This window comes from Palaemon carinicauda, chromosome 15 (assembly GCF_036898095.1).
Source record: "Palaemon carinicauda isolate YSFRI2023 chromosome 15, ASM3689809v2, whole genome shotgun sequence".
Taxonomy (NCBI): domain Eukaryota; kingdom Metazoa; phylum Arthropoda; class Malacostraca; order Decapoda; family Palaemonidae; genus Palaemon; species Palaemon carinicauda.
This window is the reverse complement of record NC_090739.1, coordinates 16,005,526-16,024,640: the sequence shown is the minus strand read 5'-3', so window position 1 is coordinate 16,024,640 and position 19,115 is coordinate 16,005,526. Positions and strand designations below refer to the sequence as shown.

Below are 19,115 nucleotides of genomic sequence, written 5' to 3'. Positions count from 1 at the left end.
GTGTTGAGGAATTGCGTATGCCAGTTGTTCAATTTGCAGACTTTGTTATAAGGGAATTGTTTATTCCAGTTGCTCCATTTCCAGACTTCTGTGTTGAGGAATTGCTTGTTCCAGTTTCCCCATTTCCAGACTTTCGTATTGAGGAATTGCGTGTTCCAGTTTCTCCATTTCCAAACTTTCATGTTGAGGAATTGCTTGTTCTAGTTTCTCCATTTCCAGACTTTCGTGTTGAGGAATTGCGTATTCCAGTTGCTTCATTTCCAGACTTTCATGTTGAGGAATTATTTGTTCCAGTTTCTCCATTTGCAGACTTTGTTGTTGAGGAAATGCTTGTTCCAGTAGTGCAATTTTAGGATTTTCGTTTTGAGGTCATGTTTGTTCCAGTTGCGCGATTTCCAGACTATACCGTCGGAAATGCTTGTTCCAGTTGCTCCATTTCCAGACATTTGTATTGGGGAATTGCTTGTTTCAGTTGAGAATGGCTTTCGGGTTGAAATTCCCTGACAGGTTTGCTTTCAGGGCTACGAAGTCATGTGGCTTTTTGGGAAGTGGAGGGAACACTGCGTGTTTGAGATACACGGATTTTACATTTTGGCAAAAATGGAATAACTGTGTTGATAAATGCAACTGCAGACGTTGGGGTTCTGAAGGTTTGCTATTCATTCCAGCATTTTTCATTTTCCTTTTTTTCTTCACTTTTCGAGCCTTTGTTTAGAAACATCCTCTTTCGTATGTTTTTTTTTTTATTTCCTTTAGAAAGTATATGGCAAATATTTTTTTTTCTACCTTTTTTTCCCCAGATTTCGCAGTATATAAATTCTTTGTTATTATTTACACTGCAAAAACCTTCTATCGAATGATCAAACGATTTGGACAATAAATCTATTCAAAAGAGAACTCCAGAATGTGAATAGAAAAACAAGAAAAATAAAATTGAAGTAAAATTCAATTAATGCAGTGTTGATTTTTAATTTTTTTGTATCTCTTATTTTGACGGTATTGATCATCTTCTTTGTAATAACGATTCTTTTGAAGCAATTATTTAATGTAATTTCAATAAAAAGTTTCAATCGATGATTAACTTTACCTGAGAGCCTATGATTAATTCTTCAGGACGCCAAACAAACATAGGAGGCCTCGTGTCTGTGGTACGAGGTTATCCTATCCAGCTTTTTCAGCCTAAATAAGGAAGCCTGTCAACCCACCTCTTGCCACATCTATTGTAAGAAAAGGGAAAATCCTCCTATTGCAGTGACTGCTTCTTCCCTTCTACTGTTAGACTCTGGGATTCTTTCTATCCTGAGCCATGTAAAATGTATTTAGATGTTTAAAGGTTTAAAGTCCGCTCACGAATGGCAGGGGCAAGGGATAATGACATTGCCTTATCGAGCAGGACAATGCCTTAGAGACCGTCCATATACGCACATGATCAGCTCCCAAGCCCCAGATCCACCCAAGCTAGGGCCAAGGAGGGCCAGGTAATGGCTGCTGATGACTAAGGGGATAGACATATAGGCTTCCTCAAACCCCCCATCCTCAGCTCACAAGGATGTTGAGGTTGCAGTGACCAAAGGAACTAACGAGTTTGAGCGGGAGGTGAACCCCAGTCTGGCGTTCACCAGTCAGGGACATTACCACAGCGGCCACCAAAGCCCCTTCCATTGATTCTTGTACCAGAAACGAAGTGTAAGTTCTTGTATAAAGATTCATGAAATCAGAATACATGAAAATGAAATTAAAAATACAGCTAATTAATATCTGTAAACTGACATTAAAGTGACTGGCCCTCAGTGTCATGAAGTCAAGGTGAAGACAAATAGTATTTGCAAAATTCCACTCATGCTGGAACCCTTGTGTCTGCTTTTGAGATGTCTTTGTAAATGCAGTTTAACCAGTATATAGGTCACCTGATCTTTACGAAGTGGTTGTTTTGTAGTTGCTTCTAATAGACATTTTAAAAATTTTATTGATTGTGTTTTGTACGCATTGTTTTTTACAGTGATTCCAATTTAGAAAATAAAAAGTATTTTGTATTTTGTCTTGAGAAAAAGTGTAACTAAATCCTCCCCTTTCATCTCTTAGATCTTGTGCGTTCAATCAGTCGCAGCTGTCTTTTTATATCCCTTCTTCAGTATGTTTATGTAAACGATATTCTGAAATGAAGTTCAGAACAATTTTATCTCTAGTTAGGATGCTTAGGAACTTTCCCACTTCACCAACTTAATTGCGAACTCTAATGATGGAATCCATTGTCAGCCTTCTTCGATCATCTCTTGACTACTCCAATGTGAGTAAAGCCGAACTCGATAATATATTCCTGCAACAATTACAGTATATAAAGAATTGTCAAGAAATTATATTTAAAGGGGCTAGGGTTCGATCCCAGTGTGAGATAGATATTTATTTCTATTTGAACACGTCATTGTGTTGATTTTCACACACACACACACACACACACATATATATATATATATATATATATATATATATATATATATATATATATATATATATATATGTGTGTGTGTGTGTGTGTGTGTGTGTGTGTTTTGTTTGTGTTTTCATTTATATACTAAAAAAGCAGGTAACTACAACTCTCATAATCATAACTAGCAATTTCAAATGAAAATAAAAGTTCTTCTAACCCGGAATCTGTTGAATATTTTGCCTTAAACCAAAACCTTTTTCTTTGCTTTACCTCCTTCCGAAATGTATTGGTTCTCGATTTCTTGAGAAATGCATTGGATCACCTTTTAAGATTCGCTGGGGTTTCTCAGCGCTGATTCCATTTTCTCTCCTTTTTATCTTCTGTTTTTTGTACTGTTAAATAAAATGATTACGGATTCACTCAAACTAATGTATACGGTTGGATCTATAATTGTTTTTATTGAAGAATAATATCTTATAGTGGAAAATACTGGTCCTGCATTTTTTTTTTTGGTGAGAATTAAAACTTCTGTGGATGGTATTCATTCTTCTTTATTTTTCAGTATTTCCCCTTCTTCCTCTTATTCTTATTCTTCTTCTTCTTCTTCTTCTTCTTCTTCTTCTTCTTCTTCTTCTTCTTCTTCTTCTTCTTCTTCTTCTTCTGATAACATTATCATTGATGTTGCTGTTCATGGTGATAAATTATAATTTTCCACAAACACAACAAAACACCATTTATTTCTTCCTCTGAGACTAGTTGAAGTCGGATCCTCAAGCATTATCAAAGGATGAGTGTCAACTAAGATAAGGGAAAGAGTCAATTAAATGGATACTTCGGACAATTTGCACTTCTACTGAAATCAGCATTGGGTACTTGGAGTTTCTGATGACCCCACAGGAACACATTTGCTGGGTTTAGATTAATTTCCATTTTATGTTATTGATGAAGGTAAACAATTTAGGCTATAGATGTGAGCTGGTAAATATATTTAATCTCTGAATTATCCTGAGATTATATATATATATATATATATATATATATATATATATATATATATATACATATATATATAATATATGTATATATATATATATATATATATATATATATATATGTGTGTGTGTGTGTGTGTGTGTATTTGTGCGTGTGTTTTATGCTCGCGTATTCCCCTTTTCCAATTTGTTCTCAAGCCACGTTTAAATTTTACTTCATTGTGCAACTTTGGGGTTTCCCCCCTGATACCCTGGGCATTGAAGGGCCTCCCCTGCCCCTGCCCTTAGCATTAAAACCAATGAAAAGATTCCATCAACAAATCCAAATCACATTCTAATCCATTTGCCTTTCCTTTCCATCCTCATTTATATACATATATTTTTTTTTTGCCGTAGGATTTATATCAACTTTTAAATGTTTATCACTTTAGGTGATTTCACAATTAAGCGTTTTAAGTTGATTAAATGTAACTTAAGAAAGGTTAACAAATTTATTGCTGGATTGGAGAGATTCACAACAGCCTATCTGGAAGTAACTATTTCTTGAGAATCAGTTAACGTCTTCGAGAAATATTATTCCAGTGAGGTATATTTATGTGATTTCTTTTGCTCTTAATTAAGGATGTAACATCATTCAATTTGACGCAAAAGAAAAGTGAAATATACTATTCAGAATAAAGGGAAAAGAGAAAGAATTGTAAAGGAAAGATAAAGGTTAAAGCACTATGGTTGCAAAGCCTGAACTGATCTGTCATTTGGTATATGTTATACACAAATTTACAGCGATCAAATATTTGCACTAAGGAACAAGTTATTAATTTCTGGGATATATATATATATGTATATATATATATATATATATATATATATATATATATATATATATATATATACACACACACACACACACACACACACACACACACATATATATATATATATATATATATATATATATATATATATATATACACACACACACACATATATATATATATATATATATATATATATATATATATATACTGTATATATATTTATTTATATGTATATCTATACTAATATATATATGTATATATATATGTATATATATATATGTATATTATATATATATATGTATATATATATATATATATATATATATATATATATATATATATATATATATACACACACACGTGCAATTCATATTTAGTTTTAAAATTATATTACATTTTTCCTTTTTCGATTCTTGTGATGTAACTTGTAAACCAAATTCGATTAAAGAATTCCTGGTTTAGTTCTGTAGAACATTTCCTTCATTTTATTCGTCTCAAAGACTTCCACGGAATTTGTTTCTCCTAATAAAGTTTTTATTTTTTCCTTTAATGAGATTATCCGGTTTCGGTTTTGTTTATTCCCAGACAATATATTTTCAAATATATATATTTTTCCATTTAAGATAAGGTTTTATTCTTTTACTGACATTAGCTCTTTTTTTTTTCCAGGACATGGAAGTCAATTTACATATCCTATATACTTTCTTTGGTCTTCGGCTTTCGGATCTCGTTGCCACCCATTGCCTCAGTCACCGGACTTCTAAGGTCAGTTGAAAGTCTTTTAAGGATTGGTGTTCATGGAGGCATCAGTTCTGTATTTCACTATCAATCTTTAACCATTGGCTAGCATTTTTTAATACAGTTTTGGGTGGATGACCAGATTGAATATGTTTCGTTAAAGCTTTTTTTTTTTAACTAAAAGTTAATTGTATTATAGATTAATTTTTATGTAAATACCTTATCAACGTAGATGACCTTAGCTTTTGTAATGACATTTAAGAAGAAAGTCCTTGTAATGCCCTTCAACAGCTTTTTTTATCCCGGATTTTAGCAGTATGAGGCATGGGTGGGGTTGGTGGGGGGTGGGGTTTGGGGAGAGGGGCTGGGTGGGAGGGGTAGACTCCCTTCCGGCCCTCACGAAGGAACTGGCAATTTTTTGGTAATTGTTTACGACACCAGGCTCTCCATTTACTCCAAAATAATACAATCCTGCAGTTCCCATCTTCTTGCACAGTAATTAGGTGGTTATTTAATTTCTGGGAAAGCAATAATTAGCAAGATATGTTGAGGAAGGGGAAAGGGGTTATAAAAAAAAAAATAGCTCGGTTTCGTCACTAAACGATTTGGAACTGACATGTCAACAGTCAACCAAACAGAATTCGTGATGCCAGCGTATATTTGATATACTGTATATTCAAAATATACTTAATAAAAATGGATTAATTACTCAAAAGTGTCCATAAAATATGCAATTTACAATAGTGACACTTTTGAGTAATCACTCATTTTTTGATTAAGTATATTTTGAATATACAGTATATCAAATGTACGATGGCATCACGAATTCTGTTTGGTTGACTATGTTGACATGTCAGTACCAAGTCGTTTAGTGATGAAAAAGGACTACTTTCCTTTTATAACCCCTTCCCCCCTCCTCAACATATCTTGCTAATTATTGCTTTCCCAGAATTTAAATAACCACCTAATTATTGTGCAAGAAGATGGGAACTGCAGGATTGCATTATTTTGGAGTAAATGGAGAGCGTGGTGTTGGAAACAATTACCAATTTTTTTATTTTTTTATTTTTAAAATTATGATTTTTTTTTTTCTTCTCCAAAACACTCCACATCAATCAGTTTAGTCCTGGTAAATGTTCCCAGCGCATATTACCTACCCAGCTCTAGCCTGTAAAACGAGCCACTTTTCTCCAAATTGTTATTTACCAACACAATTGAAAACGGCGTCTAATGTTCGAGATTAGAATCTTCTAAATGATTGGCCAAGTTCACTTGGCAGTAGCATTATAGGGTCGATACCAATCCTACCAAAGTCGATTAGTGAATCATTGAAATTATTAATGATTAGCTTATTCCCTTTAGTGCTCTGCATGTTTTGTGAAACCGGTTCTGTTGATCAGATAAAATCTGCAGAATCACTTGATCCGAGAATGATCTCTCTCTCTCTCTCTCTCTCTCTCTCTCTCTCTCTCTCTCTCTCTCTCTCTCTCTCTCTCTCTCTCTTGACGTGTGTATGTATATATGTACGACAGTTGTGAAATTTACCAAAGTCAAGGTTTTAAATTACATTTCGGTCCAGTCAATCTTATCAACGGGTCAAGTGTGATGCCTCAGACCTGGAAGTTTTTTTTCTACTTATGCGATTTCAGTTTTTGGAAGGATTTCGTTATGAATGTTGAGATAACTGAACATTTGTGCAGGATGTATATGAAAACAGTTAAGCAGAAATGTTCCATTGGCCTTTCTTTTTCTAGTCCACCTTTTCATATTAATCTCTCTCTCTCTCTCTCTCTCTCTCTCTCTCTCTCTCTCTCTCTCTCTCTCTCTCTCTCTATATATATATATATATATATATACTGTATATATATATTATATATTATATATATATATTTATATTAACATACATTTATTCATTTATTAATATCCTGTGTATCTTTTCACGCACATTAGTTTAGAGATAGTTGTGAATGAAGAAGAATTGCGATAACCTTTGATACTGTGACAGTTGTGCTGATGCTCTGCTAAGGACTTACCACATAACTCTTGTTCCAATACTTGCACTGAAGGAGATGGCTTTTATTCCCTGTTCAATACAGCTTTTAGAAGATTTGACTACCAAGATATCTTCCTGTAATGGTTCAATTTATAATGATTGTTAGAAATAAAAAAATTATTTCTTTTAGAAATTAGGTCCTAAAGGTAGACTTCTTAGGATGTTACCGATAACAACGTAAGAGAAAAAAAAACTCTAAAATGATAGAATTAAGCGTGTGAAGAATTTAGCATTGATACAATCAACTTTGTATTCAGCGGACAATCCATAGCTTTCTGAAACCATTTGATGATGATGTTTTAAAGTGCAATGAAATTGCAAAACTTGGGTCATCCGCGCTAAGACCAAACTGGTTTTTCTGAAGGCAAAATTCGAATGAAAGTAAAATGTTTAATCCGGACTCTTAACTATACTAGGAACGGAGTGATGGTCTCGTTTTGGAAATTGTTGTTCTGTCCAGTTATGAAAGTTTCAGATTTGAGACCGTTGCGAAAAGACAAATCATGTTTGACTGTGTTGAAAACAGTTGTAGATGTTGTCAGCTTTAGAATGAATTATAGATATTAAGCTGTAACATTCGTTGATGACGCTCCAAGAGCTTTCAAATGACAATATTTTAAATACTGACTGTGATAAGTATCAGGATCATTACTCATTACCTTCGAATTATATATGAAATGCGTTTCGAACCTATGGAACTGAGGTATCATTATAAATCAATAGATTTGAATTGATTAAAGTACAAATATCACCACAGTAAATTTAAAACTTGAGGTTTTCAAAGTACCACAGGATTGTAAATTCATACTGTGGTCTATTCCCTTCTGTGAATATGTTTTATTTCTAAGAAATTCATCCTTGATATGTTTTGAAATATTGATTTAATATATGGAAAATGTTTCTCAATAAGTACTACAATTTACTGTACTAAACAGTAAGCAATGAGAGCAATTGCATGGAATTTAAAATTTCCAAAGACCCATTTCATAACAAAAGATTCAGCACAGGAAAAGCAAAATTGACGGAAGCAGCTAAAATTATTCTCATATTTTTGCTCATTCAAAACATGTCTTGTTCATGTTGGATGTGGTGCAACAGAGGCAGAACATGGAAGAATCTGATGTTGAAACAACGAAGGAAAACAGAATGCAGGAAAAAGGCACAAGATATAAATTGTCTGTTCAGCCACCATCATGACGAATGTTGCACCTCTGTTCTTTCTGCAAAACCAGTAAATAAAAATAGGGATTTATGAGAGAGAGAGAGAGAGAGAGAGAGAGAGAGAGAGAGAGAGAGAGAGAGAGAGAGAGAGAGAGAGAGAGAGCTGGGCATTCTGACTTTGGTTACCGTTTTATTTTGACAGTAACTGTTTGGTCCACTGCAGGAAGGTGTTGTCAACATTGATACATTTGCTGAAGTCATATATACAATATTTTATTGATTTTTTACGCTATTTGGAGTCTGGATAATTCTACATCAGTGTTGTTACAAACGATGGCTTATACCGTTTATCTGTAAAGCTTTTAAAAAAGGACTCTATTTGGTCGTTGTTAGTATAAGAATTTACCAAAATTGAGAAATTCTTAATTTTCTTATGCTCTTTTAAAAAGACCTTCAGATTTTGTAGATTTAATTCAATTGACTATGACTTTTTCTTTTCATTCTAGGCCTTGTCCCCACTCTATTATCTTTCCATGTAGATAACACCGTACTTTATGATTTAGAAATACTCCATGTTTTACAGGTAGACTTCATAATTCCATGTTTTTTTTTTTCTCCCGAAAGCTGAAACAACTCATACGCTGTCAAGGAGTTATGCATATTTTTGCAAGGCTTTGCATATTATCAGAAGTAATGGTTTCCGATGTTTTGTGATACCGCTCTTGGTATACCATCCTTTGTGGATGTCAGAAGCCCATCTGTTGTTGGTTCTTGAGAAGGAAGTAAAGATTAGTTTTCCTATTACAATGTTATTTATGACTCATCCCATCATCGGAACCGTCCGCCTGAATATCCTCTCTTTAAAAATATCAGTGACACCTTTGTTGACCTATGCAGTACATGGGAGTTGGTTGAATGTGGACGGCCAGAACACGGTAGGTTAGCAATTCCTGCAGCTACTTCCTGAGAGGGAATGGGATATAATAGCATAATTGAATGCTACTATGTATATAAAACACACACACATATATATATACACGTGTGTATATACATGTATATATATATATATATATATCTATATATATAGATATATATATATATATATATATAATATCTATACATGCTATATATATATAGATATATATATATATATATATATATATATATATATATATATATATATATATATATATATATATATATATATATATATATATATATATATATTATATATATATATATATATATATATATATATATATATATACATATATATATATATATATATATATATATATATATATATATATATATATATATATATATATATATATATTTATGTGTGTATATGCATACAGATATACATATATCATAAATCGATTGAAGTATATCGTAAATTCTGAATTGAAATGAAAAAAAAAAAAAAAGCTATCGAGTTGTTAAAAGTTGAGTATCGCTTTGTCCTCCATTGGAAAAATAATCCAGCGCTGAATTACAAAGTGCAGAAATAAAAATTCTGCTGTGTCATCATTAAAAATGTAAATTCGAAACGTGGTACATTATCGACGGAAAACAGAAAAAGATATCTGAAATAAAAAGCTGAATTCAAATGACTCTTCTTTGGGGATGGATTCGGTCGGTTCCCAAAAGCAGAGGAATCCTAACTGATGTATCTTCTTGGAATACTTATAATCTTCCAGTTAATGAGAGTTGACTGTTAGATGCAGTCGTGAATGGAGCAGAGTCGAAGTGATAGCGGTACGTTATATATGTGTGTGTGTGTGTATATATATATATATATATATATATATATATATATATATATATATATATATATAGAGATATATTTATATATAAATTTTATATATATATAATTTATATATATATATATATATATATATATATAGAGAGAGAGAGAGAGAGAGAGAGAGAGAGAGAGAGAGATCAAATGATTACTTTGCACATCTCTCTCTCTCTCTCTCTCTCTCTCTCTCTCTCTCTCTCTCTCTCTCTCTCTCTCTCTCTCTCTCGTATATACATATCTTCCTATTGTATTATATCTTCTTTGTGAAGAATTTTGTTCTGTACGCTTCTCTATACATCAAACAAATCCATGTCTTTTAAAATGGCTGTGCTCCAATAATGGCAGAACTAAGTCAACTGTGGCAAATACATTTTATATCAGCTGATTTTGTATATTTAGGCTTAACTGTATTGTTTTTTATTATTAATAGGAAAGGTAAATTTTTTATCATTAAAGCTCTGCTAAATGATTTTTCTCGTGAATTAGATAGTAAAGATATTGTTGTCTCTTAATGTGATAATTCAAAATAAGCCGACAACGATTAATTAAATGAAAATTCACGAAAAGACGGATTTCTTCAAATTGTAATAGAACAGAGGTGCTTCAGGAAAACAATCCTTGTATCTTGGAAATACAATGCCATATCCAGCCAGTCGTGACCTCGATTCTGGATTTTATAAGAATTTTAGTCTCCCCTGACGTGTGAAGTTTGCAATATTTCTTGTGAATATGTAATCTGCAACATAGGATATGCCACGCCCCTGGACCTTTTTTATTTTAAATTCCCCTACGGAGGGGGATTTCTTCATCTTTTTTCCAGCATTTACAGACTTTGCTGTTGAGGAATAGCTCGTTTTATTTGCTCCATTTCCAGACTTTCGTGTTGAGGAATTGCATGTTCCTGTTGCTTCATTTGCAGACTTTGTTGTTGAGGAAGTGCGTGTTCCAGTTTCTCAATTTCCAGACTTTCGTGTTTAGGAATTGCTTGTTCCAGTTGCGCGATTTCCAGACTTTCGTGCAGAGGAATTGCATATGCCAGTTGCTCAATTTGCAGATTTTGTTGTTGAGGAATTGCTTGTTCCAGTTGCTCCATTTCTAGATTTTGCTGTTGAGGAATTGCGTGTTCCAGTTTCTCCATTTCCAGACTTTCATGTTGAGGAATTGTTTGTTCCAGTTGCTCCATTTACAGACTGCTGTTGAGGAATTGCTTGTTCCTGTTGCTCCATTTCCTGACTTTCGTGTTAAGGAATTGCTTGTTCCAGTTTCTCCATTTCTAGACTTTTGTGTTGAGGAATTCCGTGTTCCAGTTGCTCCATTTCCAGACTTTCGTGTTGAGGAATTGCGTATTCCAGTTTCTCCATATGCAGACTTTGGCGTTGAGAAATTGCTTGTTCCAGTAGCGCAATTTTAGGATTTTCGTTTTGAGGTAATTTTTGTTCCAGTTGCGCTATTTCCAGACTTTACCGTCGAGGAATTGCTTGTTCCAATTGCTCCATTTCCAGACTTTTGTATTCAGGAATTACTTGTTTCAGTCGAGAATGGCCTTCGGGTTGAAATTCCCTGACAGGTTTGCTTTCCAGGGTACGAAGTCATTTGGCTTTTTGGGAAGTGCAGGGAACACTGCGTGTTTGAGATACACGGATTTTGCATTTTGGCAAAAATGGAATAACTGTGTTGATAAATGCAACTGCTGTCGTTGGGGTTTTGAAGGTTTGCTATTCATTCCAGTATTTTTCATTTTCTTTTTTTTTTTCACTTTTCGAGTCTTTGTTTAGCAACATCCTCTTTCGTATGTTTTTTTTTATTTCCTTTAGAAAGTATAATATGGCAAATATTTTTTTCTACCTTTTTTTCCCCCCAGATTTTGCAATATATAAATTCTTTATTATTATCTATACTGCAAAAACCTTCTATCGAATGATCAAACGATTTGGACAATAAATCTATTCAATAGAGATCTCCAGAATGTGAATAGAAGTACAAGAAAAATAAAAATGAAGTAAAATTCAATTAATGCAGCGTTGATTTTTAATTTTTTTTATCTCTTATTTTGATGGTATTGATCATCCTCTTTATAATAACGATTCTTTTGAAGCTATTATTTAATGTAATTTCAATAAAAAGTTTCCATCGGTGATTAACTTTACCTGAGAGCCTATGATTAATTCTTCAGGACGCCAAACAAACATACGAGGCCTCGTGTCTGTGGTACAAGGTTATCCTATCCAGCCTTTTCAGCCTAAATAAGGAAGACTGTTAACCCACCTCTTCTCACATCTATTGTAAGAAAAGCGATAATCCTCCTATTGCAGTGACTGCTTCTTCCCTTCTACTGTTAGACTCTGGGATTCTTTCTATCCTCTGGCATGTAAAATGTATTTAGACGTTTAAAGGTTTAAAGTCCGCTCACGAATGGCAGGGGCAAGGGATAATGACATTGCCTTATCGAGCAGGACAATGCCTTAGACACTGTCCATATACACACATGATCAGCTCCCAAGCCCCAGATCCACCCAAGCTAGGGCCAAGGAGGGCCAGGCAATGGCTGCTGATGACTCAGGAGATAGATATATAGGCTTCCTCAAACCCCCCATCCTCAGCTCACAAGGATGTTGAGGTTGCCGTGACCAAAGGAACTAACGAGTTTGAGTGGGAGGCGAACCCCAGTCTGGCGTTCACCAGTCAGGGACATTACCACAGCGGCCACCACAGCCCCTTCCATTGATTCTTGTAAATGAAACGAAGTGTAAGTTCTTGTATAAAGATTCATGAAATCAGAATACATGAAAATGAAATTAAAATTACAGCTATTTAATATCTGTAAATTGACATTAAAATGACTGGCCCTCAGTGTCATGAAGTCAAGGTGAAGACAAATAGTATTTGCAAAATTCAACTCATGCTGGAACCCTTGTGTCTGCTTTTGAGATGTCTTTGTAAATGCAGTTTAACCAGTATATAGGTCACCTGATCTTTACGAAGTGGTTGTTTTGTAGTTGCTTCTGATAGACTTTTTAATAATCTTATTGATTGTATTTTGTACATACTTTTTTTTTACAGTGATTCCAATTTAGAAAATAAAAAGTATTGTGTATTTTGTTAGAGAAAAGGTGTAACTAAATCCTCCCCTTTCATCTCTTAGATCCTGTACGTTCAATCAGTCGCAGCTGTCTTTTTATATCCCTTCTTCAGTATGTTTATGTAAACGATATTCTGAAATGAAGTTCAGAACAATTTTATCTCAAGTTAGGATGCTTAGGAACTTTTCCACTTCACCAACTTAATTGCGAACTCTAATGATGGAATCCATTGTCAGCCTTCTTCGATCATCTGTTGACTACTCCAATGTGAGTAACGCCGAACTCGATAATATATTCCTGCGACAATTACAGTATATAAAAAATTGTCAAGAAATTATATTTGAAGGGGCTAGGGTTCGATCCCAGTATGAGATAGAAATTTATTTCTATTTGAACACGATATTGTGTTGATTTTCACACACACACACACACACACACACACACATATATATATATATATATATATAGGTGTGTGTGTGTTTTGTATGTGTTTTCACTTATATACTAAAAAAGCTGGTAACTAGAACTCTCGTAATCAAAACTAGCAATTTCAAATGAAAATAAAAGTTTTTCTAACCCGGAATCTGTTGAATATTTTGCCTTAAACCAAAACCTTTTCCTTTGCTTTACCTTCTTCCGAAATGTATTGGTTCTCGATTCCTTCAGAAATGCATTGGATCACCTTTTAAGATTCGCTGGGGTTTCTCAGCGCTGATTCCATTTTCTCTCCTTTTTATCTTCTGTTTTTTTTTGTACTGTTGAATAAAATGATCACGGATTTACTTAAATTAATGTGTATGGTTGGATATATTGTTTTTATTGAAGAATAATATCTTATAGTGGAAAATACTGGTCCTGCTTTTTTTGTTTTTGGTGAGAATTAAAACTTCTGTGGATGGTATTCATTCTTCTTTATTTTTCAGTATTTCCCCTTCTTCTTCTTATTCTTCTTCTTCTTCTTCTTCTTCTTCTTCTTTTTCTTCTTCTTCTTCTTCTTCTTCTTCTTCTTCTTCTTCTTCTTCTTCTTCTTCTTCTTCTGATAACATTATCATTGATGTTGCTGTTCTTGGTGATGAATTATAATTTTCCACAAACACAACAAAACACGATTTATTTCTTCCTCTGAGACTAATTGAAGTCGGATCCTCAAGCATTATCAAAGGGTGAGTGTCAACTAAGATAAGGGAAAGAGTCAATTAAATGGATACTTCGGACAATTTGCACTCTACTGAAATCTGTATTGGGTACTTGGAGTTTCTGATGACCCCACAGGAACACATTTGCTGGGTTTTGATTAATTTTCATTTTATGTTATTGATGAAAGTAAACAGTTTTGGCTATAGCTGTGAGCTGGTAAATATATTTAATCTCTGAATTATCATTAGATTATATATATATATATATATATATGTGTGTGTGTGTGTGTGTGTGTGTGTTTTTGTGCTGCGTATTCCTGTCTTCCAATTTGCTCTCAAGCCACGTTTAAATTTTACTTCATTGTGTAACTTTGGGGTTTCCCCCCTGATGCCCTGGCATTGAAGAGCCTCCCCTGCCCCTGCCCTTAGCATTAACACCAATGAAAAGATACCATCAACAAATCCAAATCACATTCTAATCCATTTGCCTTTCCTGTCCATCCTCATTTACATACATATTTTTTTTTTTTTTGCGGTAGGATTTATATTAACTTTTAAATGTTTATCTCTTAGGGGATTTCACAATTAAGCGTTTTAAGTTGATTAAATGTAACCTAAGAAAGGATATTAAATTATTTGTTGGATTGGAGAGATTCGCAACAGCCTATCTGGAAGTAACTATTTCTTGAGAAACAGTTAACGTATTCGAGAAATGTTATTCCAGTGAGGTACATTTATGTGAGTTTTTTGCTCTTAATTAAGGATGTAACATCATTCAATTTGACGCAAAAGAAAAGCGAAATATACTATTCAGAATAAAGGGAAAAGAGAAAGAATTGTAAAGGAAAGATAAAGGTTAAAGCACTATGGTTGCAAAGCCTGAACTGATCTGTCATTTGGTATATGTTATACACAAATTTACAGCGATGAAATATTTGCACTAAAGAACAATGTTTTAATTTCTGGGATATATATATATATATATATATGTATATATGTATATGTATATATATATATGTATATATGTATATGTATATATATATAAATAATATATATATATATATATATATGTATATATATAAATACACATATCTATATATATATACATATATATATATATATATATATATATGTATATATATATATATATATATATATATATATGTATATATTATATATATATATATACTGTATATATATACATATATACACATATATATATATATATATATACACGTGCGAGTCATATTTGATTTTAAAATCCTATTACGTCATTTTTCCTTTTTTGAATCTTGTGCTGTAACTTGTAAACGTAATTCGATTAAAGAATTCCTGGTTTCCATCTGTTGAACATTTACTTCATTTTAATCGTCTCAAAGACTTCCACGGAATTTTTTCTCTTAATGAAGTTTTTATTTTTCCCTTTAATGAGATTATCCATTTTCGGAAAATATATTTTCAAATATGTATATTTTTCCATTTAAGATAAGGTTTTGTTCTTTTACTGACATTAGCTTTTTCTTTTTTTTCCAGGACATGGGTGTCAGTTTACATATCCTCTATACTTTCTTTGGTCTTTGGCTTTCGGATCTCGTTGCCACCCATTGCCTCAGTCACCGGACTTCTAAGGTCAGTTGAAAGTCTTTTAAGGATTGGTATTCATGGAGGCATCAGTTCTGTATTTCACTATCAGTCTTTAACCATTCGCTAGCATTTTTAAATACACTTTTTGGTGGATGACCAGATTGAATATGTTTTGTTAAAGCTTTTTTTATCTAAAAGTTAATTGTATTATAGATTAATTTTTATGTAAATACCTTACCAATGTAGATGACCTTAGCTTTTGTAATGGCATTTAAGAAGAAAGTCCTTTTAATGTCCTTCAACAGCTTTTTTTTATCCCGGATTTTGGCAGTATGAGGCATGGGTGGGGTTGTTGGGGGGTGGGGTTTGGGGAGAGGGGGGGGGGGGAAGACTCCTTCCGGCCCCCACGAAGGAACGGGCAATTTTTTTGGTAATTGTTTACAACACCACGCTCTCAATTTACTCCAAAATAATGCAATCCTGCAGTTTTCATCTTCTTGCACAGTAATTAGGTGGTTATTTAATTTTAGGGAAAGCAATAATTAGCAAGATATGTTGAGGAAGGGGGGAGGGGTTATAAAAAGAAAATAGCTCTGTTTCCTCACTAAACGATTTGGAACTGACATGTCAACATAGTCAACCAAACAGAATTCGTGATGCCAGCGGACATAAACAGAAGTTCGTGATGCCATCGTACATTTGATATACTGAATATTCAAAATATACTTAATCAAAAATTGAGTGATTACTCAAAAGTGTTACTATTGTAAATTGCATATTTTATGGACACTTTTGAGTAATTAATCCATTTTTAATTAAGTATATTTTGAATATACAGTACATCAAATGTACGATGGCATCACGAACTTCTGTTTATGTCCGCTGGCATCATGAATTCTGTTTGGTTGACTATGGTGACATGTCAGTTCCAAGTCGTTTAGTGAGGAAAAAGGGATACTTTCCTTTTATAACCCCTTCCCCATTCCTCAACATATCTTGCTAATTATTGCTCTCCCAGAATTTAAATAACCACCTAATTACTGTGCAAGAAGATGAGAACTGCAGGATTGCATTATTTTGGAGTAAATCGAGAGCGTGGTGTTGGAAACAATTAACAATTTGTTTATTTTTTTATTTTTAAAATTATGGATTTTTTTTTTTTTTTTTTTTTCCCAAAACACTTCACATCAATCAGTTTAGTCTTGGTAAATTTTCCCAGCGCATGTTACCTACCCGGCTCTAGCCTGTAAAACGAGGCACTTCTCTCCAAATTGTTATTTACCAACACAATTGGAAACGGCGTCTAATGTTCGAGATTAGAATCTTCTAAATGATTAGCCAAGTTCACTTGGCTGTAGCATTATAGGGTCGATACCAATCATACCAAAGTCGATTAGTGAATCATTGATTATTAATGATTAGCTTATTCCCTTTAGTGCTCTGCATGTTTTGTGAAACCGGTTCTGTTGATCAGATAAAATCTGCAGAATCACTTGATCCGAGAAAGATCTCTCTCTCTCTCTCTCTCTCTCTCTCTCTCTCTCTCTCTCTCTCTTTTGACGTGTGTATGTATATATGTACGACAGTTAGGAAATTTACCAGTCAAAGTTTTAAATTACATTTCGGTCCAGTCAATCTTATCAACGCGTCAAGTGTGATGCCTCAGACCTGGAAGTTTTTTTTTCTACTTATGTGATTTCAGCTTTTGGAAGGATTTCGTTATGAATGTTGAGATAACTGAACATTTGTGCAGGATGTATATGAAAGCAGTTAAGCAGAAATGTTCCATTTGCCTTTCTTTTTCTAGTCCACCTTTTCATATTAATTTCTCTCTCTCTCTCTCTCTCTCTCTCTCTCTCTCTCTTTATATATATATGTATATATATATATATATATATATACATATATATATATACAGTATATATATATATATATATATATATTTATATAAACATACATTTATTCATTTATTAATATCCTGTGTATCTTTTCACGCACTTTAGTTTAGGGATAGTTGTGAATGAAGAAGAATTGGGATAACCTTTGATATTGTGACAGTTGTGCTGATGCTCTGCTAAGGACATACCTCATAACTCTTGTTCCAGTACTTGCACTGAAGGAGATAGCTTTTATTCCCTGTTCAATACAGCTTTTAGAAGATTTGACAACTGAGATATCTTCCTGTAATGGTTCAATTTATAATGATTGTTAGAAATAGAGAAATTATTTCTTTTAGAAATTAGGTCCTAAAGGTAGAGTTCTTATGATGTTACCGATAACAACGTAAGAGAAAAAAACTATAAAATGGTAGAATTAAGCGTGTGAAGAATTTCGCATTGATACAATCAACTTTGTATTCAGCGGACAATCCATAGCTTTCTGAAACTATTTGATGATAACTTTTTAAAGTGCAATGAAATAGCAAAACTGGGGTCATCCGCGCTAAGACCAAACTGGTTTTTCCTAAGGCAAAATGGGAATGAAAGTAAAATGTTTAATCCGGACTCTAACTATACTAATAACGGAGTGATTGTCTCGTTTAGGAAATCGCTGTTCTGTTCAGTTATGAAAGTTTCAGATGTGAGACCGTTTCGAAAGGACAAATCATGTATTTGACTGTGTTGAGAACAGTTGTAGATGTTGTCAGCTTTAGAATGAATTATAAATATTATGCTGTAACATTCGTTGATGACGCTCCAAGAGCTTTGAAATGACAATATTTTAAATACTGACCGTGATTAGTATCAGGATCATTACTCATTACCTTTGAATTATATTTAATATGCATTTCGAACCTATGGCACTGATGTATCATTATAAATCAATAGATTTGAATTGATTAAAGTACGAGAATCACCACAGTAAATTTAAAACTTGCCAAAACCTTCTTAGGTTTTCGAAGTACCACAAGATTTTAAATTCATACTCTGGTCTATTTCCTTTTATAAATATGTTTTATTTCTAAGAAATTCATCCTTGATATTTATTGAAATATTGATTTGATATATGGAAAATGTTTCACAATAAGTACTACAATTCACTGTACTAAATAGTAAGTAATGAGAGCAGTTGCATGGTATTTAAAATTTCCAAAGACCTATTTCATAACAAAAGATTCAGGACAGGAAAAGCAAAATTAACGGAAGCAGCTGAAATTATTCTCATATTTTTGCTCATTCAAAACATGTCTTGTGCATGTTCGATGTGGTGCAACTGAGATAGAACATGGAAGAATCTGATGTTGAAACAACGAAGGAAAACAGAATGCAGGAAAAGGCACAAGATATAAATTGTCTGTTCAGTCACCATCATGACGAATGT

At 33.2% G+C, this 19,115-nt stretch overlaps 1 protein-coding gene across 1 annotated transcript; it reads right to left on the bottom strand.

Annotated features, from left to right (window-relative positions):
* Positions 1 to 3,014: 3,014 nt before the first annotated feature.
* Positions 3,015 to 11,177, bottom strand: LOC137653886 (involucrin-like). The gene is made up of 2 exons (XM_068387512.1): positions 10,826 to 11,177; positions 3,015 to 3,112 (listed from the first exon to the last, which is right to left on the bottom strand). Exons 1-2 carry the CDS (start codon positions 11,175 to 11,177, stop codon positions 3,015 to 3,017), a joined length of 450 nt encoding a protein of 149 aa, XP_068243613.1.
* Between the last annotated feature and the right edge of the window lie 7,938 nt (positions 11,178 to 19,115).